The sequence below is a fragment of the Bathycoccus prasinos genome (genome assembly GCF_002220235.1).
Source record: "Bathycoccus prasinos genomic : Chromosome_6".
Lineage (NCBI taxonomy): Eukaryota > Viridiplantae > Chlorophyta > Mamiellophyceae > Mamiellales > Bathycoccaceae > Bathycoccus > Bathycoccus prasinos.
In genome coordinates this window covers 807,941-834,154 of record NC_024003.1, presented here as the reverse complement: position 1 = coordinate 834,154, position 26,214 = coordinate 807,941, and the positions used below count along the sequence as shown (strand labels likewise).

Here is a 26,214-nt window from a genome sequence, read left to right as displayed (position 1 = left end):
TTAGTTCAATCCAAGAGGAAGGAAATATCTTTGTATCTATAAAAAAATACTCGTCACATCTCTTGAAAGATTAAGCGCGCCACGTCGTAACATCAATAACTGCAACACGCAAAATGTTCTCCATTCTCACGATACCATCTGCCTCGTTCATTTCGCGCGACGTTCAAAAGTTCGTTCGTCGTCGTTTTCAGTCGCGTGGGCAGCGCGCGTTTAAAGTTTTTTCCTCCTCCTCGGACAACGAAACGACGTTCGAAGGTGGAGAAAAAGAGATCGGCAAACTCCACCTCGACGGCGGCCGATCGATGTCTGCATCAAAAGCAGAAGACCCAGACATGAGCGACGAAGCCGCGATTTCGTGGCCGTACAGTCGAGTGGAGGAATTCATGACGAAGGATCCAGAGACGTTGTGCGAGAGTTTGAAGTTGACGGACGTGAAAGTGAAAAGCTTTATCAAGAGATATCACGGCGGGCCGGTGGTCGATGAGGACGGAAACCTGGTCGGGGTCATATCGAGGAACGACGTTAAACGATTGTCGTACATTTCCTTCGGCGAAGAACAGAGACATATTCGCACGGTTGCAGACGCGATGACATCGATGCCTTTAACCGTAGGGCCGAAGGCGTATATCTCCGCCGCCGCGGGATTGATGCTAAAGCATAAGATCCACCGTCTGCCGGTGGTCGAGGAAGGCGAAGATTACGCGCACCCGGGAAAGTTAATCGGAATCATCACGCGAAGCGACATTTGGGAACCCTTGATTCAAAATTCGCTCATGTTGGACAAAGAGTTTCAAAAGAGACGGTGCGACGTTTATCAAGATTATTCTCCTTCTTCGGGAGCGCTCGACATCCGCGCGCCTGCGATTGATAAAGATATCTTTCGACTCGTGCTAGCGCGAACAGCCTTCGCGTTGTGGCCTATGTTTTACCCGAAACCATCATCTGTTCGTGTTTCCTTTCGCTCGTGATAAAAATACTGACCAAGGTTTCTAGCGATCATATCTTACACGATTAATTCACAGGGACGCCAATCGAGAAGAAGAAGAAGAAGAAGAAGATATACCGAAAAGAAAAACAATCCCAGAAAAACCAAGCGTATACTTTGATCTCCTCTACATAGCCACCCCAAGAAAAACAATCAACATCAGCAACAAGAAGAAAAAATACAAAGTCAAACTCTTCTCTCGCAAAGATATACCGAGAAGAAGAAAGAAAAACGGAAGCTTTCCGCGACACGACGTCGACATCGACTGGGACGAAGCGAACGAGAAAGGCGAGAGATTGCTCCAGCAGTGGTACAACGAGCACGGTGAGGACGCGCACGTAGATCTCGCGGACGTTTTCGACGAGTACGAGTATTGATGCGACGCGGAGAGAGAAAGTAGTAGTATTTTTTGAAAAAGAAGAGCGCAAATCATGGCAATCGCTTCACTAAAAAACACCATTACCTTCCGTTTTCAACAAGCGCAGTCGTAATAACACGTTGAAGAAGAAACGCGCCGCGCGCGACGAAAAAAGGCACAACGACGCGCGTTGCGTCATAAAGCACGCGCACGCTCCCGCGCGTTGTCTTCTCTGTGCGAGTATTCTTGTCCTGCCCACGCACACAAACATAAAAGAGAAGAGAAGAGAATCGCATCGAAGAAGCGAAAATGGCGCCGTCTTTAGAGCCGAAAAACAACGTCACGTCGGCGATGCAAAAGCTCCAACACCTCTCGCTCATCAATAAAGTCACCAAAGAACTGGATAAGAACCTCGGCGTGAACGATAAGACGTTGGCGGAGTTTATCGTGGATATTGCCAAGGCGTCGAAGTTTGATCCGAAAACGTTTTTTAATGAATTGCAAAAGAACGGGGCGGAGTTGCCGGAACCGTTCGCGAACGAGTTAGTCGGGACGATTGAACGGTTAGCGAATAAAGGTGGCGGAGGTGCGAGAGGAGGAGAAAAGAAGAAAGTTATCGTAGAAAAACCGACGAAGGAGAATCCATTTCCGGGTTTACACCGACCGGATGCGGAAGAACACGCGAAGATGTTGTCGCGCGAGTTGTACGGCGACAGGAACCCGATTGAAAACGCGTGCGACGATCCGAGGTTGGATAAAATGAATCCCGGGCGATTAGACGAGAACAAAAACGCGTCGAGTTCGGGAAGAGGATACGATGATTCCGCGTTTGGACAGAAGAAAAGAAAGTCAACATCAGAACCGGCAAAACGGACGATTCAAGGCAAACCGGAAGTCGGGAAGGTATACAGAGGTAGCGTGACGAACGTGATGGATTTTGGAGCGTTCGTGGAATTAGTCGAGTTTGTGAATAAAACGGAAGGTTTAGCGCACGTTTCCAAATTACCAAGAGTATCGAACGGAAATTCCGCGAGAGATGTCGTGCAGAGAGGTAACCCGGTGTATGTGAAAGTGTTATCGCTGACGAACAATAGGATAGCTTTGTCCATGTCGGACGTGAATCAAGAGACTGGAGAGGAAGAGACGAGTTACGCGAACAATCTTCCACCACCGCCACCGAGATCGAATCCAGCGCCACCGCGCGGCGGTGCCGCTGGAAGTAGTATTGACGATAGTAGTAGTAATCCGATTGTGCCTAGATTTGGCGCCGGCGCGAAAGGTTCGAATATGAATACGGTGAAAGGCTTATCTGGGATCAAGCAAACCGAGGAAGATTTTGCGGCCGACGGACGCATGGTGGACGATAAGAACGGGTTAAATCGACGTCGCCCGATTAAGCGCATGTCTTCTCCTGAGTTATGGGAGGCGAGACAATTGATCGCGAGCGGCGTTTTGAAAGTCGAAGATTACCCGAACTTTGACCCGGAAAACGACGGAGTGTTGGCGTATGAAGAGGAAGCGGAGGAGGAATTCGATATCGAAATGAACGACGAAGAAGCCCCGTTTCTTGCCGGTCAAACTGATGCGGCTTTAGGCGACGTTTCCCCGATCAAAATCGTGAAGAATCCAGACGGATCTATGCAAAGAGCGGCGATGACACAAGGCGCTTTGGCGAAAGAACGGAGAGAGATGAAAGAGACACAAAAAAGAGCCGCGATGGACGAGGATGTTCCGGAAAATCTCAATCAAGCGTGGTTAGATCCAATGGCGGCTCAGGACGATCGAAAACTCGTCGCAGACGTTCGAGGACAAAACGTACTTGCGGAGGATATGCCGGAATGGAAGAAGCAATCTGTCGGGAAAGCCCCGCAGTTTGGTTTCGCACAAAAAGGGTCCATTCTCGAACAGCGACAATCGTTGCCGATTTTCAAATTGCGTGAAGAGTTGATCAAAGCCGTGAACGAAAACCAAATCTTGGTCGTCATTGGTGAAACTGGGTCGGGAAAAACGACGCAAATGACGCAGTATTTAGCGGAGAGCGGGTACACGACCAAAGGTCGAATTGGGTGCACGCAGCCGAGAAGAGTTGCGGCCATGTCCGTTGCTAAGAGAGTCGCCGACGAAGTTGGCTGTTTAGTTGGCGAAGAAGTTGGCTACGCCATTCGTTTTGAAGATTGCACGAGTGAAGATACGGTTATTAAATACATGACTGATGGTATGCTTTTAAGAGAAGCGTTGTTGGACGACAAGATGTCGCAATATTCTGTCATTATGCTAGATGAAGCGCATGAAAGAACGATCCATACGGACGTTTTGTTCGGTTTGTTGAAGAAATGTTGCGCCAAGAGGAAAGATTTACGCATCATCGTCACCTCTGCAACCTTGGACGCGGAAAAATTTTCCACGTATTTCTTCGAGTGCCCAATTTTTACCATCCCGGGGAGAACCTTTCCTGTCGAAGTGATGTATACAAAAGCTCCAGAAAGCGATTATTTAGACGCGGCGTTGATTACTGTCATGCAAATTCACTTGACCGAACCTGAAGGTGACATTTTGCTCTTCTTAACCGGTCAAGAGGAAATTGACACAGGATGCGGAATCCTCTTTGAACGCGTCAAGGCTTTAGGCCCGTCCGTTCCAGATTTGCACATCTTACCAGTGTACTCCTCCTTACCGTCTGAAATGCAAACGAAAATATTTGAGCCGGCACCGCCAGGAAGTCGCAAGTGCGTCGTCGCAACGAACATCGCAGAAGCGTCGTTGACGATCGACGGCATTTACTATGTCATCGATCCAGGTTTCGCAAAGCAAAAGGTGTACAACCCGAAAGTTGGCATGGATTCCTTGATCGTCGCGCCAATCTCGCAAGCGTCCGCGAGACAACGCGCGGGACGAGCTGGGCGTACTGGTCCAGGGAAATGTTTCCGATTATACACCGAAGCTGCTTTTAAGAACGAAATGTTACCAACCTCGGTACCGGAAATTCAAAGAACGAACCTGGGGATGACGTGTTTAACTTTGAAAGCAATGGGTATCAACGATTTAGGACCGGGTGGATTCGATTTCATGGACCCGCCACCGGCGCAAACCTTAGTCACAGCACTCGAGCAGTTATACAACTTGAACGCGTTAGACGAGGAAGGATTACTCACCCGTTTAGGTCGTAAAATGGCAGAGTTTCCGCTCGAACCGCCAATGTCAAAAATGCTCATCGCATCGGTCGATCTCGGGTGCGCCGAGGAAATTCTCACCATCGTTGCCATGCTTTCCGCGCAAAACATCTTCTACCGTCCGAAAGAAAAGCAAGGCCCAGCCGATCAGAAAAAAGCGAAATTCTTCCAACCGGAAGGCGACCATCTCACGTTGCTCACCGTCTACGAAGCGTGGAAAGCGAACAACTTCTCCTCGCCGTGGTGTTTTGAAAACTACCTTCAAGCGCGCTCTTTGCGTCGTGCGCAAGACGTTCGGAAACAACTGTTGACAATTATGGATCGCTACCGCTTAGAAGTCACCTCGGCCGGTCGCAACTTCAACCGCATCCGTCGCGCCATCACTTCCGGTTTCTTCTTCCACGCCGCCAAAAAAGATCCGCAAGAAGGCTTCAAAACCTTGGTCGAAAACACCCCAACATACATCCACCCCTCCTCCTCTTTATTTCAACGCCAACCAGATTGGGTCGTTTACCACGAACTCGTCCTGACGTCCAAAGAGTACATGCGTGAATGCGTCGCCATCGACCCGAAATGGCTCGTCGAACTCGCTCCGAGATTTTTCAAACAAGCGGACGCCAGAATCATGAGCAAGCGCAAACGCATGGAAAAGTTAGAACCTCTCTTCGATAGATTCAACGAAAAAGACGCCTGGCGATTGAGCAAGCGGAGAGGTTAGTCTTTTGCCTTGTATCGTTAAAGTCTTTATCAGAAACACACACAGAGAGAGAGTTCATTAATCGTAGTGTAGTTATTTAGAAGAAGAAGATATTTTTGTAATTTTGTTCGTTGTCCAATCCTTCAGAAAAAATCTTTTGCCCTACCCGGTACAGTATTTATTAATTATTTATTTACTCGTCCTGAGAAGAGAGAAGAGAGAGAGAATATAAACGAGACGATTCCAACGATGATTTCCCGATTCGCGCTTCTTTGTTTTCTGGCGTTCTCGTCGTGCCTGTTCAACGACGCGCCTTTGACGACGACGAGTAGTAACACCAATTTTGGGGGTGGAATTAATGTATTCGTCCAAGCGAGTGAAGAGACGAGCGAATTTCTCTCGAGCGGAGCTTGGGCCACCGTCCAGCTCGCGTTTAACGACGGCGGCGTGGAGACATCGTGTCCTTGCCCGGTTGGATGCATGAATTGCGCGTTTCAAGATTCTTCCATGTTTGGCGGGGATAACACGGTGAAAACGTTGTATTCAACGAGCACGATGCCGACGGTGGCGATTAGTACCGGGGGTTCGGCGACGTTCGCCGGGTATACGAACACCACGGGAACCGCGGAAAGAATGACGTTACAAGGGTGTCCAGATGTGAGTTTAATGGTATGTTTCCACTGTAATAACGGGCAAGGGTACTACGCCACTGGGTATTCCGGCGCGTATTCGCAAGAAGGTATCGGGACGGTCGGTACCGGCGTCGCGTGCGTGTTTCAATACAAGTGCGCGGACGGCGGTAATTGCCAAGAAAGTTTGAGCGGGATAGACGCGGCGAAGTACGTCGGTGCGTTGGTCATCGTGTTTTGGTTCGCGTTTATGATCTTCTTATTCTTGCGCGGGAGACCTTGGCTGAAATCAGTGGTCGATCCGTGCGCGCATTTGGATCGAACGAACCCGGATTATTCCATATATCCAGATTTACCGCCAGCGCCTACTGGAATGTTAGGTTTGGCGTGGTTGTGGCACGCGGTACGAATGGACATGCCGTATTTACGCTCGCACATGACTTTGGACGAATACATGGTTTTGAGATGGTTTCGCATGTGCTCCATTTTCTTTTTGTTCGCCTCTGTGTTTTGCACGCCGGTTTTGGTGTACTTTTATTTCGTGGACAGTGACGAAGCCACGAGCGGCACGGAAGCGACCATCGACGCCGCTTTGAATGGAAACGTGCGTCAAATCTCTATGGCGTCGGCGAAGAGTCACTTGACGTGGCAATTAGTCGTCGCCGAGATGGTTTTATTATCGGTCGTTTTGGTGAAACTCATCGAACGCGAGTGCGTCAAGTTTGCGCGTTTGATGTGGAACTTGAAACCGGAAGAGATTGGCATCAAATCGCACGCCGTGGTCATCACGGATATTCCGAGATACACCACCTCGCCGTTCCCGACGACGGAAATGAGCGACGCACAAATGAAAAAGATTGCCGCGATGCAAGACAAACTCGGGAAGGAATTAAAGGAGGAGGAAGAGACGACGTCGATCTATGGGCGATTCAAAGGTTTGGCGAATCTCGCGCAAGTGCAACAGAAGATGGGCGCGGAGTTCGCGCAAGACGAGGAACATTCGAAAGGTTTAATTGGTAGCGCCATGGAGAGGGTTGGTAGCGCCATGGAGAAAGGTCACAAAGGCGGCGACGAAGGCGGCGTAGAATCCGCTGCGGATGTCGTATTTGCCAACGACGGACGCGTTCGAGCGTTGATGCGTTGGGAAACTGATTCTATCTTAACCTCGAAAGTCGAACGCATTGTCGGCCCAGACAAGATTGCTTTTAAAATGCTGGCCTCGGATACGCGAAAGTTGGACGCCGTCGCGCGCAGGTGGAGAGCGGTGCAGGACTACATGATTCAGTACACGAAAGCGTACAACGAATTAACGAAACAAAAACAGGTCGACCCGAAGTCTTTCGAAGGTTCTTCTCGAAGTGCCCGTATTTTGCGATTCGAATTGAAGCAAGCGACGAAAGGTTACACGAAGTACGTCAAGAAAGAGGCAAAGTTCTTCCAGAAGTTCAACGCCGTTCGCGAAAAGGAAATCAACTCCATCGAACCTGCCGCCGGGGCCGTGGTTGTTTTCAAAGATCAAAAAGATGCTTTGGTCATGGGTTCCGTACAGATTGACGACCAGTTTGGCCAATGGCAAACGATGCAAGCGCCTGGTCCGTCCGATTTGGTATGGCACAACGTCGCGAGCTCGAAACCGGTGAGAGATTGGAAAACGAACCAAATTCGGTTCTTTACCATTTTCATCACCATCTTCTTCATGTTCCCAGTCTCGTACGCGACAAAATTGTTCAACGATTACAAGGATGAAATCGTGAAATATGTCGGCGTAGAGTACGGGGAAACCTTGTATTCCATCATGATTGCGGTGTTGCTTTCCGTCTTGATTGCTGTCGCCGGTATGATTGCGTCGATTACCAGTCGCATGACGGGTTTGACCTCGTACTCTTTGATGGACTCCTTTGGCGCCTCGACGTATTTTTATATCGTCATCGTCAATTTGGTCGTTGGGAACATGTCCGAAAGAGAGCTGTGGCTCGATTTGGAAGATTGGTTGCAGCAACCTCACTTGTTCGCGTACACGTTTACGAGACAAATGATTGCCACGTCCACCTACTTCATCAAGTTTATAATCATGAGAACGGCCACGTCCACGATCATGGAGTTGTTGAACATCGGTTCTATTGGTGGTTACATTGTGAAATCTATCATGTACCGCGTTCGTTCTTTACAATGGCCTCCAAAGAAGAAGAAAGTTGAATGGGCGACACCGAAGGCGACGCCGATGATGCTCGTCCCGCCGCAAGCGATGATGATTTTCTTCATTTCGATGATTTATTGCGTCATCGCACCAATTATCTTACCGTTTGCGTTCGTCTTCTTCTACACCATGTACATTTTCGGTAAGCACATGTACGTGTACAGCTATTTGCAAAAGTATATGGGCGACATCGCCATGTGGGCCTGGCTCGTGCGTCAAATGATCTTCACGTTGTTCTTCGCGCAAATCGTGTTGATTTTAGGCATGCCCACGTTGGGGTACGGCTCGGAGGAATACCGAATCTGGTTGGTCCCGATCCCGGTGATTACCATCTTGCAAACGATGCGCTCGAGAGAGTTGTTACAAATTGCTCTAAAACGACCAATGTACGTCGACAACGTCGGCGAAACCGAAGAGGACATCAAAAAAGCACGAATGGGCGTCATTCGCGCGCAACAAATCAAAGAAGCGCACGAAGGCGATTTGGGTTTGGACAAACACAAATCAGTCGAGGAACTTTTGGACTCCGGTGCGTGGCGAGGGTACATGCCGTCGAACATTTGGCCGTTGGCGGCGGAAAGAAGCGCCGCGTCGGTCGTCTTGAAGCGATGGCGCGCGTATAAACGAACCAACAAATCCGGAGAAGGTAAAGGCTTCTTTGGCATCGGGGCGAAATCAGTCAAGAAGGTTGAAAAAGTCGCGCCAGATGCGGTTCCGGCGTCAAAACTCGTCGAAGAAAAGAAGGAGGAGCAGAAGGAAAAACCAATGTCGCAAGAGCAGTTGGACGCGATTAAAATGAGACAGGAAGCCGAAGATGCGGAAAAGAAACGCTTGGAAGAGGCGAAGAAAAATCCGCCGAAACCGAAACCGGTTCCCGAAGTCGCCGCCGCCGCCGCCACTCCGACGGAAGAAGAAAAGAAGCCCGAGGAGAAGAAAGAAGAAAAGAAGGAAGAAACAAACGAAGATTAAAAGAGGGGAGGAAGAGATTCAAAACGTGCTTTATCGATGATGTCTGGATGGAGACACTATTTATTCTATTTTTTTACGTCAATTACTATCTTTTATCATACGAAACTATTCCAACGCTTCCCACGTCCGCATGGTCTCCTCTGCTTTCGCTCGCGCTCGTTCTACTCTCCCGCTCACCGGTTGTTCTTCCCTCTTCTCTCTCTCTCTCGCTTTCCTTCGCTCTCGTCTTTTCAATTCGGTTTCCGCGAATCGTTTCGCCCACCTTTCGTCCAACGCAAACTCTACTCTTTCCTCTTCATCATTTTCATTTTCATCATCATCGTTAGTATTATTGTTATTAAAGAACACGACAGAAGACGCGTTCGCGCTCAAATTCTCGTTTTTGTTCCTCTCCCTCTCCCTCCTTTTTCTCCTCCTCTCCGGCGGCGGCCAAGACACGAACGTTTCCCAAGAGAGAGAAGAATCAGACGACACCAAAGGTTGTCGTTGGTGTTGTCGCGAGACTCCTACATTCGGTGGACCGCGAAAGAGAATCTCCGCCGACGGCGGTGGGAGCAGCCACGTCGGCATCGCGCGCGGGTCGAAATCTTTCGGAAGAAGAAAAAGAAACTCTTCTTCTTCTTCTTCTTCCACCATCGTCGTTTATATCGTCGTTTATCGTCGCATCAACACATTTCCATCGTCGTCACGCAACACGTGTGAACAGTAAAGACGAGAAAAAAACATCAGATGTGGAGACTAATGTTTTAGGGTGTCAGACCCTAAATAAAAAGCTGGAAAGTAAAGGGGAACACAAAAGTTAGAAAAAACGTTCGCGTCGCAATAAAAAAAGAAAACATTTCACGACAGAGAGACGACAAAGATTTACGCGACTTTTTCTCCGCGTGTGCTGAGCTCTCTCTCTCTCTCTCTCTCTCTGCGTGATCCCAAGAAGACGCTTTTAGCGCTTTTACTACTTTTGTCCATTCATTCAGACAGAGACAGAGACTTTTGGGCGTTCTTTTTGAGTGGTCGTGTATATATATACGCGTTAAAACTTTGTGAGATATAATATAAAATGTTGACAACGAAAACGAGCAAAATTCTCCTCGGGGGAGTCAATGGAGAACGAAACCCCGGAGGAGGAGGACCAACGCGCGTGACGGTGACGAGACGAAGGAGAACGAAGGACACAGACGCGAATACGACGCACACGAACAAGAAAAAACGTATGCGTGTACCGCGTGCGTTTGCGAGAGAGTACCCGACGTACGATGAACTCCCGGGCAACGATGCACGCGGAGGAAGAAAACCCGAGACACAGAGCAACGGTAGGTGGCAACCAACGGGGAACGAGGAGGAAGATTTTTTCTTCAAGAATACGCCTCGCGAACCACAACAACACACACGCGGACGACGAAACGATGGAAACCCTGACTTTTACGGCGGCGGTATCGCGATTTCCCCTTCTTCTTCTTCTTTACCTTCTTCGTTTTCCGCCGCCGCTCGCGATTGGTTCGAGTTATGCTTCATGGCGCTCAAGACGACGGTGCCGCTCACGGCGATATGCGCGTGCGTCGCCGCGGCGAGCATGAACAGCGCGAGGTACACGATGTTGAGTCAAGTGTATCAGTTAGCGACGGGGATGACGACGGCTGGGGTGATACTGTCCGGATTTGCGGTTTTCGCGAGCGTTATGAGTGGGTTCTTTGTGGCGGCGAGCGCGTTTGCCGATTTCGGAGGGGCGAGTACGAGGAGCGCCAACGCGAATTACGCGCAGCGGAGGAAGAAGAAGAGTACTACTAAAAAGAAGAAGAATGGTGGTAATGCACCACCGAGACAAACTCAACAAAACGTCGTCACGAACTACGAACAACAACATCATGATGAATATATCATCAACAGCAACGAGCAACAACAAAGCTATCAACAGCAACAACCTGTACAACAATATCAACAACGACGCAAAGCGGTGGAACGGTACGAGCCTCCCATGGTCCATCCGACTCGACCACCATCCTCGCCGTCTAAACGCGCCGCGAGAGAAGCGTACGATTCTTGGACGCCGGAAATCCCCATCGTCGATCCGCGAGCGCACGTTCCTCGCCCGTCTGATGTCGATTACTATGAAAATTCTTCTTCGGCCTCGAGACTGGGCGGATCCCAGCCCGAGTGGGACAGAAACGAATCGTGGGGCTCCTACAAATCCCCAGGCCAGCGTCGCCGCGAAATGGGGTACGAGTTCAAAGGCACGCAGGCTTTGAAAAACTACGTGGACCCTCGCGACCAGTACGAACGCCGCGTCTCCAACCGCTCGCCGGAAGCCGAAAACGTCTACAACCAACACAGAAGAGGGATAAACGCAAACGACGAATTACGAGCGCCTCGACACGACGTCAACAACTACACGAACCCGATCCCGGAGCGAGACCGTTTAATCCCGAAACCCATGGAACGCCCGAAACCTGGATACATACCAACTGAAGTCCTCATCGCCATGGGTGGTGCTTCTCTCAGCAATCACATCAAAACCAAGTTTGAAGACGGGAGCGTAAGGGAGATGAAAAAACAACGAGAAGCGTTCAATAACAAAAAGAAAGAGGAAACACATTCACCATCGATGGCGACGAACATGTTCGGAGAAAAGGTCAACAGCGACCAGTTGCGACGGCACGCTCGATGAGTGAGGATTTTTGAATCATCCTTCAACAGGATGATGAACTACTGTAGCGTGTTTGCGTGTAAATATAAGTAAAATTCTTCATTCTTATAAGTAAAATTCTAATCATCGTTTAAAAACGGCGAACGAGGATGCCACCACCATTAAAATCAGACGAAGTTAAAGAAGAAGAGGAAATAAACGACGACGACGACGATAATTCTTCCGTCTTTCTCTCTTTAAACCCAATCACGAACAGTTCTGGTTCCGCGTTCATTCAGCTCGGCGATGGACGAACGACGACGAAGATTTTCGTCTCCGTGTTCGGTCCAAAAAAGACCACGTCGAGAGCGCAAGACGAACGCGTGTCGAAGTTACGAGGCACTCTGGACGTCTCCGTGACTCTGGCCTCGTTTGCGTTTAAGTCGCTCGAGTCGTCTTCTCGTAATATAAAAGATGTCGAGATGGATTTGACGGAAAAGTTGACGAAATGCTTAAGAGGGGTAGTTGTCCTCGAATCCTTCCCGAAAGCGGTGGTGGAGGTGAGATGCGCGATAGCGGACGCAAACGGGGACGAGTTAAGAGGGTTAGTTTTAGCGACCAGTTCAGCGTTGATGCACGCGAGGGTGGAAGTGAGGGATATTTTGTGCGCGTGCACGGCAGTTATCGAAGAGGACGGGGAGGTTCGGTTAGTTGAAGATTATACTAATACGAACGACGCGAAGAGTAAGAGTAGTAAGAATAGCGGTGGTAGGAAGAAGACGTCGTCGGCGAGGAAAGCGGTGGGGGCGGTGACGGTGGCGTACATGCCGAGGGTGAAGAAAGTGACCAATATTTTATCGGTTGGGAGGTGGGGAAACGCGAACAATTTGAAGAAAGCGGAGGAGTTGGCCATGCAAGGTTGCGAAGAGGTTGCGGAAGTCATCAAGGCTGCGTTTTAAGAGTTTTCTTCGTCCGTAGGGAACGTGTAGTAGTATTTATGGTTAGTAGGTAGCTTTTGTTTTTCTCATCTACTAGAAGATGAAGTAATTACAAGGATTCTATGGATCGCGTCAAATCTTCTATTTGCTTTTCTAAATCTTGTTTCTTTAATTGCGCGCGCTCGCCGTTATCGGGAAGTCTCGATAACAATATTTGGTTGGAAAGCAACTCGTTCGTTCGCGTTTCCTCTTTCTGTAACTTTTGCAGGCGAGCGACGGCGACGGATTTTTCGTCTCGCTCTTCTCCAGCGTCGCTCCCTCGTCGTTTGACGTTGACTGCGACGGCATCAGCTTTGGCGGCCAAGGAGGAGAGTAATCCAGCGCCGCCCCAATTCGCGTTGTTCGCGTTTCCTTTACTACCGAGAATGCCGCCACCGCCACTTCCTCCGCTACCGGTCTTCGACGAGCCTTTCTTCTTCCCGCCGCCTAACTTTGAATCCGGTACTTTAGCTGCTCCTTTACCCGCTGTCGTCGAGTCACCTTGCGAAAACAGCAAATCGTGATCGGAAACTTCAAACATCCCTTTCGTGGACTCCAGCTCTCGCTTCAATTGTTCGTCGTACTCTCGATGGTGAGCGTGTAAACTGTTGAGCGTTTTTGCTGTGCTCGATACTTCCGAATTTTTTACATCGAATGTAAACATGACGTTCCCATCCGTCTCCGCTGTCGAGAAGTATCTAAACTCGTCCTCTTCTTCGTTATTACTCTCTTTAGATGGACTGAAGTCCTCGTTGCCCCCACCTTTCTGCGCGTCGTTAGCGATACCTTGTTTGAACACTTGCTTGCGGTACGTCTTCTCCTCGACGGTTCCAACCGTAATCATGCGGTACACGACGACGTTTTCCGTTTGGCCAATTCTGTACGCACGATCGACGGATTGGTTATCGGTCGTCGGGTTCCAACTTGGATCGAAAATGATCACTCTCGTTGCCGCGGTCAACGTAATACCTAAGCCTCCTACACGCGTGGTTAACAGCATCAACTGGTTCGGGCTGCCGCTTTCTTGAAACGCGGTGACGCGATCGTGGCGCACGTTCGCGGAAACGTTACCATCGATGCGAGTGACTTGATTGTCAACGTCGAAGATCTTCCTCGCGATAACTTCGCATCGATCCAAAGCGTATCGGGATTGGGAAAAGACCAAGACTTTCTTCCCGTTCTTTTTAAATTCAGAGAGGAGCGCGTGTAGGCGCTTCAACTTGGCGGAGAAGAGAAGTGGATTCTCGCGAAGTTGATCGACGTCGAGGCCGATGGAAGAAGCAACTTCGCGCAAAGCGTCGGTGGTATTGATGGAGCGAGTATCCTCGTTCGGTTCTTCTCGTTCGTCCGCGTTAACACTCTCGAGTTCTCGAAACGCCAAATACGGATCGTCGCATATCTTCTTCAACGCGGAAAGCGCCGCTAAAGCAGATCCAGTTTTATTCAACACTTTTTGGATCGTCGGCGATTTCAGGAAGGCTTCGTATAACGTTTTCTGCGCTTTTGAGAGTGGAATCCACGCGACGAGATCGTTCTTTTTACCCAATTTCTTCGGGGCGTTATGAGTGGACGCCCATTTTGTTATATTCCCGGCCCTCGCAGCCGCCTCTGATACCGTTTCGTTCTTCTCCTTGTCTTTCTCGACTCCATCTTTCTTCTCCTTATTAGGTTCGCCATCTCTCAAAACACCCTCCTTCTCGCGTCTCAAGAAATACGGTGCGCACATCTTCCGCAACATTTTCGATAACTCCCTCGCCTCGTGTCTTTCTGACTCGCTCGCATCGCGAGACCGACCAGAGGTTATTTTTCTCGCGAAATTTTTTCTGAATTGCTCCTCGCTTCCTAATAAACCCGGCGCAGCTAAATCATAAAGCGCCCATAACTCTCCTAAATGGTTCTGAATCGGCGTTCCAGAAACCACCAACCGCAAATCGCACGGTAACCGTCTCACGAATTGCGCGATTTTAGTGTTTGGATTCTTCATCTGATGGCCTTCGTCCATGACGACCCATCCGAATCGAACGCCGTCGCCGCTGTAGCTTTTCGCGCTGACTTCGAAACCACGACCTTCTCTTCGTTCGATGTCTTCAATTTGACGATAATTCGTTCCTTCATCGTTCTCAAGCACAATCCCAAACTCCTCTGGGTTGTGCGACAACATCCCGTACGTGCACAAAAGCACTGACCCTTCGCCTTCTCGCGACTGGACTTTCTTCAAAACCTTCGCGCGTTGCTCTTTCGTCCCGGTATACGAGAAAATCTCCCGCTTCTCGTTCAAGCCGCACACGATAAACTCTTTCCTCCAATGTGGTAATAACGTCGTCGGAGCTAATATTAACGCGCGTTTTATCGTTTTCGACTTCAGACTGCCCGCGATGAACGCCGCGGAAGACATCGTTTTACCCAAACCCATATCGTCGGCTAAGATCCCTCCTCTGTTTTTCAACTGCAAATCCCACAGCCAACGAACCGCGTCGCGTTGGTGATCGTAGAGTTTCATCGCCACGGAATGGTCTAAGGAAAACTGCTTGTCTTCGTACGTTTTCCCTTTTAATCGCATGTTGTTGTTGGGTTTATTTTTCGTGGACGAGGATGGCGCCGGCGCCGGAAGAGAAAAGGAAGAAGAAGGAAGAGGAGAAGGAGAAGGAGAAGGAGAAGGAGAAGCCATGCTCTCGTCGGGACGCGAAGCCGGAGAAGCAACTTTTGCTCCTACCATCGGTTTCGCCGCCGACGTCGCTGTTCGCGATGGCGTCGTCGTCGCAAACGCTCTCTTCGCCTCCGGACTCCGAAACGCTTGGAAGAGCGATATCTTCCCAGCGCCGCCGCCTCTTTCGGTTGTCTTCTCTTTCCTCGCCGTCGGTCGTTTCACCACCGTCTCTATTATTGGTGTCTCGAATTCACCCTCCTCGTCGTCGTCAGATGATGACGACGAGCGCAACGTCGGCGTCATCGAGGAAAAAGGAACAACCAAATCATTCTTATTGCTGCTCTCGCTAAAGCTCGCATCCAAAGCGTCCTCAAACGCATCATCTTCGTCTTCTTCTTTCACATCTTCAGTCGTAAATTCGATATCTGAGTCCGTTACGTCGTCCTCTGAAACGAGTACTTTCCTGCGCATTAAAGCGCTCTTACTCCTGTGCTGCACCACAATCTCGTCCTCCGAATCATCCTCATCCAAATCATCGTCGTCTTTCCCACTTTTTTTGTCGTTCAGAGAAGGAGGCGACCTGGACGACGCGTTCATTCTCGTGAGAATATTCATTTTTTTTATGAAGAAAAGAGAAGTGTTTCCCCTCTGGCATTGAGCAAAAATGGAGCAAAAATGGAAAATTTCGAAAGCGCAAAAGCGTCAAAGGAACGCGAGAACGCAGGAGGAGGCGTCGGTGAGTACGCACACGTTAGTAGCGCATACACGCGGACGTGTTTGTTTTTACGTATTTTTGCTCGTACTCTTAATATTATCATTAAAAAATCGTATTATAATTTTGTTTCACTTACTCTCTCTCTCTCTCTCACTCGCACTTGTTTTCTACGACGTGGACGCGCTTTTCGTCTCGCGACCATCCGCGTTTTTTATGTATTAGCCTTTCACTCTCTCTTTCTCTCTTTCTCTCTCTCTCTTTCTCTCTCTCTCTTTCACTCACTCACTTGTTCACCTCCTCAATAAATTACCTCCTCTATCGCCTTGCTTACATCTCATTAATACGAAAAATGTTTATTCCACACCTTCGATCTTGTCTTCGACTTCCATGTACAACTGTCGCAAGCGCTCGATGTTTTCTTCGCTGGTTTCCCAGTAGCCTCTGCCGTTCGCTTCCAAAAAGTTCGCAACCATCTTTCTGAACGAGTTCGGGTTGGTTTCCATCAATCTCTTTTGCATTTCCGGGTCGGCCATGTAGACGTTGTTGGCGTCTTCGTAGACCCAGTTGTCGACTTGGCCGGAGGTCGCGGACCAACCGAGAGTGTTGTTCAATCTCTTTTGGATTTCGCGGGTACCTTCGTAGCCAGAGGCCAACATGCCTTCGTACCACTTCGGGTTCAACAACTTCGTTCTAGAGTCCAAGCGCATGGTTTCGGACAACGATCGGACTTGCGCATTGGCAGTGGTCGTATCGGCGATGAAGGAAGCCGGCATTTTACCGTCTTTTCTCACGCCGGCAACCAACTTGGTCGGATCGGAATCGAAGTAGTGGGAAACGTCCGTCAAGGAGATTTCGGACGAATCAAGGTTTTGGAAAGTGACATCAACCTTGGACAAGGAGGATTCGAAGATTTCTCTCTTGATTTCCATGCCACTGCCCGGGGAATCAGAGTTGAACGCAAAGGATTTGCGGTTCAAGTACATGTCTTGCAATTGAGATTCGTCGTTCCACGACGAGTTCTCAACCGCCAAGTTGACGTTGGATGAGTAAGAACCAGACGCGTTGGAGAAGATTCTCGTCGCGGCTTCGCGGACGGACAAACCGAGCTCTTCGGCTTGCTCCAAGGCGTGCTTGCGGACAAAGTTCATCTCAGGCGGTTCGTCTTGCTCGGCGGCGAGCTTGACGGCGCGATCCAACAAGTTCATTTGGTTGACGAACAAATCTCTGAAGACGCCGGAGCAGTTGACGACGACGTCAATTCTCGGTCGGCCGAGTTCTTCCAACGGAATCAATTCCAATTTGTTGACTCTGCCCAAAGCATCCGGGACCGGGTTGACACCAACCATCAACATGACTTGCGCCAAAGACTCACCGTACGTCTTGATGTTGTCGGTACCCCACAAGACCAAAGCGATGGACTCCGGGTAGACGCCGTTGTTCTCGACGCGTTGACGTTCAATCAAACGGTCGACGACAACCTTCGCGGAAGCAACCGCGGCACCAGTCGGGATCGCTTGCGGATCCAAGGCGTGGATGTTCTTACCCGTCGGCAAAACCTTCGGGTTACGAATCGGATCCCCGCCCGGGCCCGGCAAGACGTACCTGCCGTCCAAAGCTTCCGCCAAGGAACCGAGCTCGTTGTCCTTGACAACTTGCTCCAAGCAAAATCTGAGGTAGTCAAACAACGTGCGCATTTTGCCGTTGTCAACCTTTTCGAACTTGGTGCCCTTCAAGGCATCGCCCCACGGCAACGCGATGGAGGCATCGCCAAACATTTTGCCGAGTTGGCCGAGCGCGTTAGCCGCGACTCTTCCAGTCGGGTCAGCCGCGTTCTTGACAAACGAACCGACGCAATCTCTGGACGCAAACGTGATGTCTTGCAACATTTGGACGTATTCCAATTCACCGGCATCGTTTCTGCGGTAGATGTTTTCGATATCTTCGCCGATAGCTTGTGCCAACAATTGCGGCATACCGATGATGCCGTCTTCCTCGCGGTCGATGCCGGCAATGTTGACCAAAGTCGCAACCGCTTCCTCCGCGGACGGCGGGCAACCGACGACGTGCAAACCGCACGGCAACAATCTTGATTCAATCTCCATGATCTTACCGTACACTTTACCGACGATCAAGTCTCTGAATTCTTGCTCAAATTCAGCAGCGTCAGCGTCCGCGGACGGCAACTCCTTGATGTCCTTGTCCAAGTTGCACGTGATTGCCGTGGTAATGATGGTGTTCACGATGGACGGGCCACGACCAGAATCTTTCAAAGTTTGGTACGAGGCAATTAATTCCTTCAATTCTTTTAATCCTTTGTACAAGCCAGCGTTTTCAGCCGGCGGCGTGAGGTAGGAGATGGTGTTGGCGTACGAACGTCTCTTGGCGATGGTCGCTTCCGAAGGGTTGTTCGCGGCATAGTAGTAAATGTTCGGCGTGGAACCAATCAACAAGTCCGGGTAGCAGACGCCAGACATACCGACTTGTTTCCCCGGCATAAACTCCAAAGAGCCGTGGGTACCAAAGTGTAAGACGGCATCCGCTTTGAAGATTTTCTCGATGTACGTGTAATACGCGGCGAAGCCGTGGTGCGGCGACGCGGACTTGGAGAACAACAATCGCATGGGATCGCCTTCGTAGCCAAAGGTCGGTTGGACACCGATAAAGACGTTACCAAACTTCTTGCCGTACACAAGCATGTTTTGGCCGTCGGTGTTCAAATTCCCAGGCGGCGGGCCCCAATTTTCGTGGAGTTCCGTTTCGTAGTCGCACAACTTCTTGTACTCAGTCACCGGCATTCTGTATTCGACGTTCAAGTCCGGCGACTGGAATTGCGCTTCCTTGTCGTTCAAGACAGAATTGATCAAGTCCATTTCGTTGTCCGGGCAGTTACCGATGTTGTAACCTCTCTTCTTCAAGTCTTGCAAGACTCTGAAGATGGAACCAAAGACGTTCAAGTACGCGGCGGTACCGACGTTCCCTTTGTCCGGCGGAAACGAAAACACGGTGATGGCCAAGTTCTTTTGCGCGTTCTTCTTGCGTCTCAACGAGGCCCACTTGATGGCTCTGTCCGCAATTTGCGACGAGCGATCTTCCAAAGCGTGGGATTTACCAGACTTGGAGTCTCTGCCGGAAAAGATGATCGGTTCCAAACCACCGTCCAACTCCGGAAGCGCGACTTGCAACGCGACTTGCACCGGGTGCAAACCGAGCGTAGAGTCTTTCCACTCCTCGGTCGTTTGGAAGGACAACGGCACGGTAACCATGTACGGCACGTCCAACTTCTTCAACGACTCGATCGCTTTCGGGTGATCTTGTCTGGCCGGGCCACCAACCAAGGCGAAACCAGTCAAGGACAACACGGTGTCGACCAAAGCGCCTTTGGTGATCGGATCAAAAAAGAAGCGATCCACGGGCACGGAGAAGTCCAAGCCGCCGGCAAAGACCGGGACAACCTTGGCACCTCTCGCTTCCAAGTCCATGACCATACCGTCATAGTGACCGGCATCACCGGTGACCAAGTGCGATCTCTGGAGAACGACGCCAATAACCGGCGCGTCCTTCTTGAACTTGATGTCCTTTCTGGTATCGTACCAGTTCAAGTACTCCTTGACGTCTTCGAACATGGTCGGCGCCATCGGGTGCCAGATACCGATATCCGGAAACGTCACCGGCTCGGCAACTTCCCCGACGTCGACTCCGGCCAACTCCGGAACATACGCCTTGGAGATCATCAACAAGAAGTTCTCCAAGTTTTCCGAGGAACCGCCCAACCAGTATTGCAAAGAGTTCATAAAGTTTCTCGCATCCGCCGCCTTATCGCTCGGCAAATACTTCAAAACCTTCGGCAAAGTTCTGACCAACTTTAACATGCCCTCTTCGAAACCACCGGATTCCTTCTTCTTTCTCATGAAAGAAGCGATCGCGGATTTGGACTGACCCAACTGCGCCATGGAAAACGTACCCAACTTGTTCAATCGCATGACCGCCGGCATGGACGGGAAGATCACGCACGCGTCCAAAGAGTCTCTCAACGGCGCGACGATATCCACAATCTTTTCCGCCAATTCTTCGATAAAGATCAAAGAACCGATGAAAACATTCGCGTTCTCCACGTCAGTTTTGAACTGATTCAAGTTATCCTCGTTTCTCAATTCTTCCAACAAGTAACCGGAGACTTGAACGCAGACGTTTTTGTTCGTCGCGTTGATTTGCTTCACCGCGGCGGACAAGGAAGACTGATATTGCGATTCCAAAACCACGTACACCATCTTCACGACGGTTCTCCCGTTCGCTTCCGGAATAATCGTACGAATCGCCGGGTCGACGTTCGTGAACATTCCTTTCGAGCTGCTGTCCGCATCCGCCAACAACTTGTCCTCCTCGGATTTCGCTCCCGCTTTTTTCAAAGGCCCATTTGGTGGAGAGATGACTGCTTTGGTGACCACCAGTCTTTGGCTTTGTTTCGCGGTAGTCTTCGCGCGTAAGCTCTGTGATAATGTCGTTGTTTCGAAAAGACAGTAAAAGTAAAGAAGAGTTATTGATGATTTTGGTCAGTTTGATGGTCGATTTGATGCTGATACTACACGCGAGAAGAGCGAGTAGAGTGAAAAGTGCTCCCCAAAGATATCTGATCTTTCCCGAGAAAATGTGTGACGTCGACTTCTCATCATCATCCATTCATCGCGCTCTTTTTCTCCTCAAACGGACGTAAAATCGACGATCCGAGAACCAAACGCGAGATCGAGATCAAGTCTTTCATTCTCGCACAAAAAGATCGTCGTTCACATCGCGAGACGCGCACTCTTCGTAGGAAAAGAATGCGTTTTGTAGCCCCTTTTCCTCGCGTTTGTTTGGGACGAGAGCTTTTCAAGGGAGAGATGATAAAATTTTACAGAGAAAATTATCTCTCTCTCATATGTGCCCTTCCGTGTGCAGCGCGCGCACGTATAAAACGACACCAAGAAAAGAAAGAACAACCAGAGTCTAAACGACGCGTTATTCATTAATCGTACCTTGTTTGCAAAAGCGACTTTGCTCCCGAGCGCTGCCGCTGTCAAAGAAGAGGCTGCCATCGTAGAAGACGATGTTGTGTAAAAAGTGAGGAAAACGAGGCGAGAGACTTATAATAAGCGCTTCTTTGCGTGCATCTCATCTCCGAAAAGATTTTTTTTTCGAGGACCAGAAACGCAGGAAAAAGGAGGAAAGAGGAGATCTTTTTTTAGGAAGAGGATGAGCCCAAACCCGAAAGAGGAAGGCGCAAACACAAAACTTTTTTGCATTTTTTTCACGCGAATTTGTAAATGAAACCCTAAACCCTAGAACACAACCACTCTTTCTTTCTTGACAGAAGGACAGACTTTTTGTCAAAGTGTGTTCTGTGTGTGTGTGTGTGCATATAAATATAAAGAGTAGGAGCAGAGGAAGCAGAGAGAGAGAGAGTGGGAGAGATACGGACGAATACCTTTTACATAATAAGCTTATTAAAGGTTTCTTTTTGTCTTCTTCTTCGTTTCATTTCATCGTAAGAAGAAGAGTAATAATACTACTACGAAGAAGAAGAAAAGAATGGGTGCCATCTCGGTCCTCCTGAGACATCCGTTCGATGTGTTTCCCTTACTCAGGGTGAAAAAAATGGCCGACGAGGCGAAGAAACTCCCGAAAGAAGAAAACTTGGCGTTTTGTTACGACATGCTGAACAAAGTCTCGCGGTCGTTCGCGATTGTTATTCAACAATTAGACGAGGAGTTACGAGACGCGGTGTGCATCTTCTATCTGGTGTTACGAGCGTTGGATACGATCGAGGACGACATGGCCATCGACAACGCGGAGAAAGTACCGCAGCTTTTGAAGTTTCACGAGGACATATATGATCCGGAATATAAACACTTAACGTGCGGAGAGAAACATTACAAGACGCTGATGGTAGAATATCCGAAAGTGACGAACGTTTTCTTACGATTGAAGAAGCCGTATAAAGACGTCATCGCGGACATCACGAGACGCATGGGAAAAGGGATGGCGGATTTCATCGAGAGCGAAGTGAACACGTTGAAAGACTGGGACGTGTACTGCCATTACGTCGCCGGGTTAGTTGGGATTGGTCTGTCAGATTTATGGGCCGGATCAAAGTTGGAAGAGAAGAAGTTCAAGACTGAAATGGAGGATTTAAGCAACGCCATGGGGTTGTTTTTACAAAAGACGAACATCGTGAGAGATTATTTGGAGGACATACAGGAGATTCCGAGACCGAGAATGTTTTGGCCGCGAGTGGTGTGGGGAAAATACGCGACGAGCTTGGACGACTTGCAATACAAGAAGAATCGAACGAACGCGGTGCATTGTTTGAACGAGTTGATTACGAACGCGCTGACGCACGCGTGCGACTCGTTAGAGTACATGAGCCGAGTGAAAACGCCGTCTATTTTTCGATTTTGCGCGATTCCGCAGGTTATGGCTATAGCGACATTAGCGGAGTGTTACGATAACGGGAAGGTGTTTGAAGGCGTGGTTAAAATCCGAAGGGGCTTATCGGCTCGCATCATGTTATCGTCCAACGACACGTATCAAATCGGGCAAGGTTTCAAACACTTTGTGAAGATTTTGAAGAACAAAGTGCGAAAAGAAGACCCGAACCGTAAGGAAACCATGCGATTATGCGATTTGGCCACGGAGAAAGCGCAAGAGATGATCGATTCGAGCGACCGAGGGAAACTGGAAAAGTTACGAAACGCGAATAACGACCAACCGTTGTCCATGGGCGTTAAAGTTGGTTTGTTGACGTTATTCGGCGGGTACGCCGCGTACGCGTTCAACTTGGAACAAATGCGCGAGAGCATGGGATTGAACCCGAAAAACGGCGCTCGTTGGGTGGACCAAATGCAACAGGTCTTTGCCGTCATGGGTGTTTTGTTTGTGATGTTTTTGATGTACTCCACGCGGCGCACTCGGCGGTGATGATGGACTCTCCCATCAGAGCGTCGAGACCAAAGAGCGAAAGAGAGAAGACTCGCATACTACTATAGAGAAAGAGAAAGAGAGAACGAAAACTATGACAACACGAAAAAACAAACTCACCGCACTAAAGTTAAATATGTTATCGTTGCGTTCGCGCGCTCGTACTCGTCCCGTCTCGTTTAAAGGATTCCTCGAGAGTTTGCGCGAATATTATCTGCGAATCGTTTTCCACATGTTTTGGGCTGCTTTTCTTCACATTCCTCAAAACATTTTCCTCTCTATGGGATACACGTAAAAACGCCCCAAATATGCGCGCACGCGTCGTGTACTCTCTCTTCTTCGTCACTGTCCTCGTTGTTTTTAGCGAGAGCTTTTGTTTCGCGAGTAGTACCACCACCAAAAACACTGCCGTCTCGCAGGCTTTGCAGCGGGGACGACGACGATATTTGTTGGAAGAAAAACCAACGGCATCGGACGCACGCAACCATCTTCACCGGTCGCTGTTTATACCACCGAAAGAAGGCGAAGAAGAGAAAGAAAAAGGAGAGAAAGAAACTCAGAAGTCTGAAAATGAATGGCGCGGCGCGGAAACGAAAACGCTCGCGAACTTGCTCGACTTGGAGCAAAAGTATGGGAAGATGATGTCTGATTTTCGAGAACAGAAAGGAGGAGGCATGTCGTTGGCGGATCTCGATCGAATCGGAGACGAGTATCGAGCGGCGTCGAGGGCACACCACGAAGAGCTGGAACGGGCGAAGAGCATGCTGGGAAAGGAGGGCGGTGATAGAGATAGTGGTGACGATAGACGTAGTGATGATAGCGATGAGAGTACGATCCCTCGTACCGACGGCGGTATTGATAATAACGAAAACATCGACGTGAACGACCCGGCGACTCGCGAGCGATTTTTTAAAGCTCGAGCGAGGAAAGAGGACGACGAGTTGATCGTTTTCGCAGTTGGTGACACGAGAGATCACCGAAGAGTGACGAAAGATCCGGCGATTGCGACGATTAGTACCGATTTCGTCGCCAACGTGGCGTTGAATTTGAAAGCGATGGGCATCGAACATTACGTAGTCGTGGCGAGTTCGAAAGAGTTGTGCGAGACGTTAAAAACGAGATACGCGGAAGTGTTCGGGGAATACGGTTCGTGCGGGTTCTCTACCGCGTATACCGAGAACGCGCAGCAGCTGGAAAAGTGGAACTTAAAAGTAGGCGATATGTTTTTACTCTGGATGCAACAGTGGTTGTTCGTCTCGCAGGCGATGGAATATGGTTATAGCGTCATGAGAGTCGATTCAGACGTCGTATTTTTAGAAGACCCGTATAAGATTATAAACGGGCCTTTGATGTCTCCGTTTCGGGTGATTTCGCAGACGGATTTGTTCGCCGCGAATACGCGGCCAAAGTGCGATAGGAAAGTTGACAAAGCGACGTTGACGGAGGAACGAAAGCGGTACTCCGCGGCTCTCGGAAACGATATCGTTTTGTGCGACGACGCGGTACCAAACGCGCTCTTAAACATTGGGTTGATTTACTTTCGTAAGTCGACTTTAACGCCGCACAAAGAGACGGCACTGTACGATTTTTTCGTGAAATTGAACGGAAAGTTTCAAAGCATTTTGGAAGATCAAAACGCCGACGGGAACGCCGAACGATTGCTCGATCAACCAATCTTTCGCGACGTTATGAACCAATTCTTCGTCGGAAGCTTTAAAGTTGCCACCGCTGGAGATGGAATGACATCGATGTACCAACACAACGCGTGTCCTCACGACGACGCGAATGAGTGCGAAATCATTCAAAAGGAAAGAAAAGTAACCGCACTTTCGTTCGTTGAAATCTCGAAACAGCCGAGAAACCTCGGCGACGCCATCGTTCCGGAACTCGTTCTGGGTGCTCCGGATTGGTTTTTCGGACGCGGTTGTCTTCGCGGCGTCGCGGATGGTACGAAAACCGTCCGCTCTATTCGCGATATGATGACAAAAGCTAACTTAGACAAATCCGAATATCCTATTGGGAAGGACACGTGCCCGGCAAATCCGCGCGCCGGAACGAGTATGAGAGCGCCTGGAAAAGCCGCGAGAGGTGGCGGATTAGTCGCGGTCCACGCCGTATACAGCAAAGCAAAGAAACGTGTCGACGCAATGCGCGCGTTAGGATGGTGGCGCTTGGACGAAGACTCTACAACGACTCAAAAGGACGACGACGCGTGCGAAAACAACTCGGGTAACGCGAACGGCATCCTCTTCACGCACACGTACTTTCGCCAAAACGAAATCGGGTATAAAGCGTTCGTTTGTGCTGGAAAACCGAAAGCGGTCGGACAGTGCGCCTGTTGCTCCGGCGTTCCCGAAATTACTTTGGAAAAGGAGTTGAAGTTCATAGAATACGCCGCGGACGACCAAATTCGCCCGGTCGGGAATACGGAAAAGTTACAAAGAGTCGCGCACGGATGCGGCGCTTTGGACGATTTCAACGGGGGTTGGAACGAGTTTTGGAACTAATAGAGGAAGATAGCAGCAAACAGTATGTACGCGTACACGTATTCATAGCAACGAAAATAAACTAACGCAATCTAATCGTATCCGTCCATTTTATCCGTCAACTCGCTCGCTTTATTCGCGCCTTCGATCCCTTTCGTCCACAAAATCGCGCTCAACGGGAACCCCGTCACGATGAACCACCCTAATATTGGTTTGTACATCCCGCTCGAAGCGTCCACGACGCCGAAAATTGGTTTCGAAAACGTCCACTCGAACACGCTCCCCGTCGCGGCGAGTAAGGTGATCAGACTTCCCAAAAGGAACACAGGCCACGGGAACTCGCCTGATTCTTTCGAAAGTTTCTTTTCCATCTCTCGTCGCTCCCACGGGGGGATGTCTTCCTTTTCCTCTTCTTTACTGCTCTCGTTGCCATCATTTGAAGTTGCCATCATCGTGGCTAAAAAGTGTCCTCGCGTCGTTCGTTTTAAAACCGAAACCTTGCGTTGTTGTTGTTGTTGTTGTTCGTGGTGATGAGGTTGGTCTCGACGGGGATATCTTTGAAACGTCATCGCATTTCTTTTCGTCGAAGACGAAGACAAGGAAGAGGAAGAACACGACGCCGCGCGGTGCGAAAACGACCTCATCCTCGACGACGGCGACAAAGTTTTGGCTCTCGTGAATACTAACACAGCAGCAGCAGACGAAGAAGACGAAGAAGATATCATCTTGCAAGTAGTATATCAGGAAGGAAAAAAATGACGATTTTATGTGACGAAGGAAGAAAAAACGACAAGTCTTTCTTTATTATGT

General features: G+C 49.5%; 10 protein-coding genes across 10 annotated transcripts; 7 read left to right on the top strand and 3 right to left on the bottom strand.

The window, feature by feature from the left end:
* Window positions 1-113: 113 nt before the first annotated feature.
* On the top strand, window positions 114-1,362 carry Bathy06g04340 (inosine-5'-monophosphate dehydrogenase; the record flags this gene model as incomplete). Its single annotated transcript, XM_007512796.1, has 2 exons — window positions 114-944; window positions 994-1,362. 2 exons carry the CDS (start codon window positions 114-116, stop codon window positions 1,360-1,362), a joined length of 1,200 nt encoding a protein of 399 aa, XP_007512858.1.
* Window positions 1,363-1,652: 290 nt separating this feature from the next.
* Window positions 1,653-5,231, top strand: Bathy06g04330 (ATP-dependent RNA helicase DHX8; the record flags this gene model as incomplete). The annotated part of the gene is made up of 1 exon (XM_007512752.1): window positions 1,653-5,231. One exon carries the CDS (start codon window positions 1,653-1,655, stop codon window positions 5,229-5,231), a length of 3,579 nt encoding a protein of 1,192 aa, XP_007512814.1.
* Window positions 5,232-5,459: 228 nt separating this feature from the next.
* Bathy06g04320 (predicted protein) lies at window positions 5,460-9,005 on the top strand (the record flags this gene model as incomplete). The annotated part of the gene is made up of 1 exon (XM_007512683.1): window positions 5,460-9,005. The coding sequence occupies one exon, from the start codon at window positions 5,460-5,462 to the stop codon at window positions 9,003-9,005; it is 3,546 nt and encodes a 1,181-aa protein (XP_007512745.1).
* Window positions 9,006-10,062: 1,057 nt separating this feature from the next.
* Bathy06g04310 (unknown protein) lies at window positions 10,063-11,667 on the top strand (the record flags this gene model as incomplete). The annotated part of the gene is made up of 1 exon (XM_007512706.1): window positions 10,063-11,667. One exon carries the CDS (start codon window positions 10,063-10,065, stop codon window positions 11,665-11,667), a length of 1,605 nt encoding a protein of 534 aa, XP_007512768.1.
* Window positions 11,668-11,795: 128 nt separating this feature from the next.
* Window positions 11,796-12,584, top strand: Bathy06g04300 (predicted protein; the record flags this gene model as incomplete). Its single annotated transcript, XM_007512337.1, has 1 exon — window positions 11,796-12,584. The coding sequence occupies one exon, from the start codon at window positions 11,796-11,798 to the stop codon at window positions 12,582-12,584; it is 789 nt and encodes a 262-aa protein (XP_007512399.1).
* Window positions 12,585-12,672: 88 nt separating this feature from the next.
* Bathy06g04290 (predicted protein) lies at window positions 12,673-15,864 on the bottom strand (the record flags this gene model as incomplete). The annotated part of the gene is made up of 1 exon (XM_007512376.1): window positions 12,673-15,864. The coding sequence occupies one exon, from the start codon at window positions 15,862-15,864 to the stop codon at window positions 12,673-12,675; it is 3,192 nt and encodes a 1,063-aa protein (XP_007512438.1).
* A 453-nt stretch (window positions 15,865-16,317) lies between these two features.
* Bathy06g04280 (magnesium chelatase subunit H) lies at window positions 16,318-20,967 on the bottom strand (the record flags this gene model as incomplete). Its single annotated transcript, XM_007512585.1, has 2 exons — window positions 16,318-20,451; window positions 20,923-20,967. The coding sequence occupies 2 exons, from the start codon at window positions 20,965-20,967 to the stop codon at window positions 16,318-16,320; spliced, it is 4,179 nt and encodes a 1,392-aa protein (XP_007512647.1).
* Window positions 20,968-21,529: 562 nt separating this feature from the next.
* Window positions 21,530-22,918, top strand: Bathy06g04270 (squalene synthase; the record flags this gene model as incomplete). Its single annotated transcript, XM_007512347.1, has 1 exon — window positions 21,530-22,918. One exon carries the CDS (start codon window positions 21,530-21,532, stop codon window positions 22,916-22,918), a length of 1,389 nt encoding a protein of 462 aa, XP_007512409.1.
* A 308-nt stretch (window positions 22,919-23,226) lies between these two features.
* Bathy06g04260 (predicted protein) lies at window positions 23,227-25,425 on the top strand (the record flags this gene model as incomplete). The annotated part of the gene is made up of 1 exon (XM_007512576.1): window positions 23,227-25,425. One exon carries the CDS (start codon window positions 23,227-23,229, stop codon window positions 25,423-25,425), a length of 2,199 nt encoding a protein of 732 aa, XP_007512638.1.
* Window positions 25,426-25,496: 71 nt separating this feature from the next.
* On the bottom strand, window positions 25,497-25,973 carry Bathy06g04250 (predicted protein; the record flags this gene model as incomplete). The annotated part of the gene is made up of 1 exon (XM_007512318.1): window positions 25,497-25,973. One exon carries the CDS (start codon window positions 25,971-25,973, stop codon window positions 25,497-25,499), a length of 477 nt encoding a protein of 158 aa, XP_007512380.1.
* Between the last annotated feature and the right edge of the window lie 241 nt (window positions 25,974-26,214).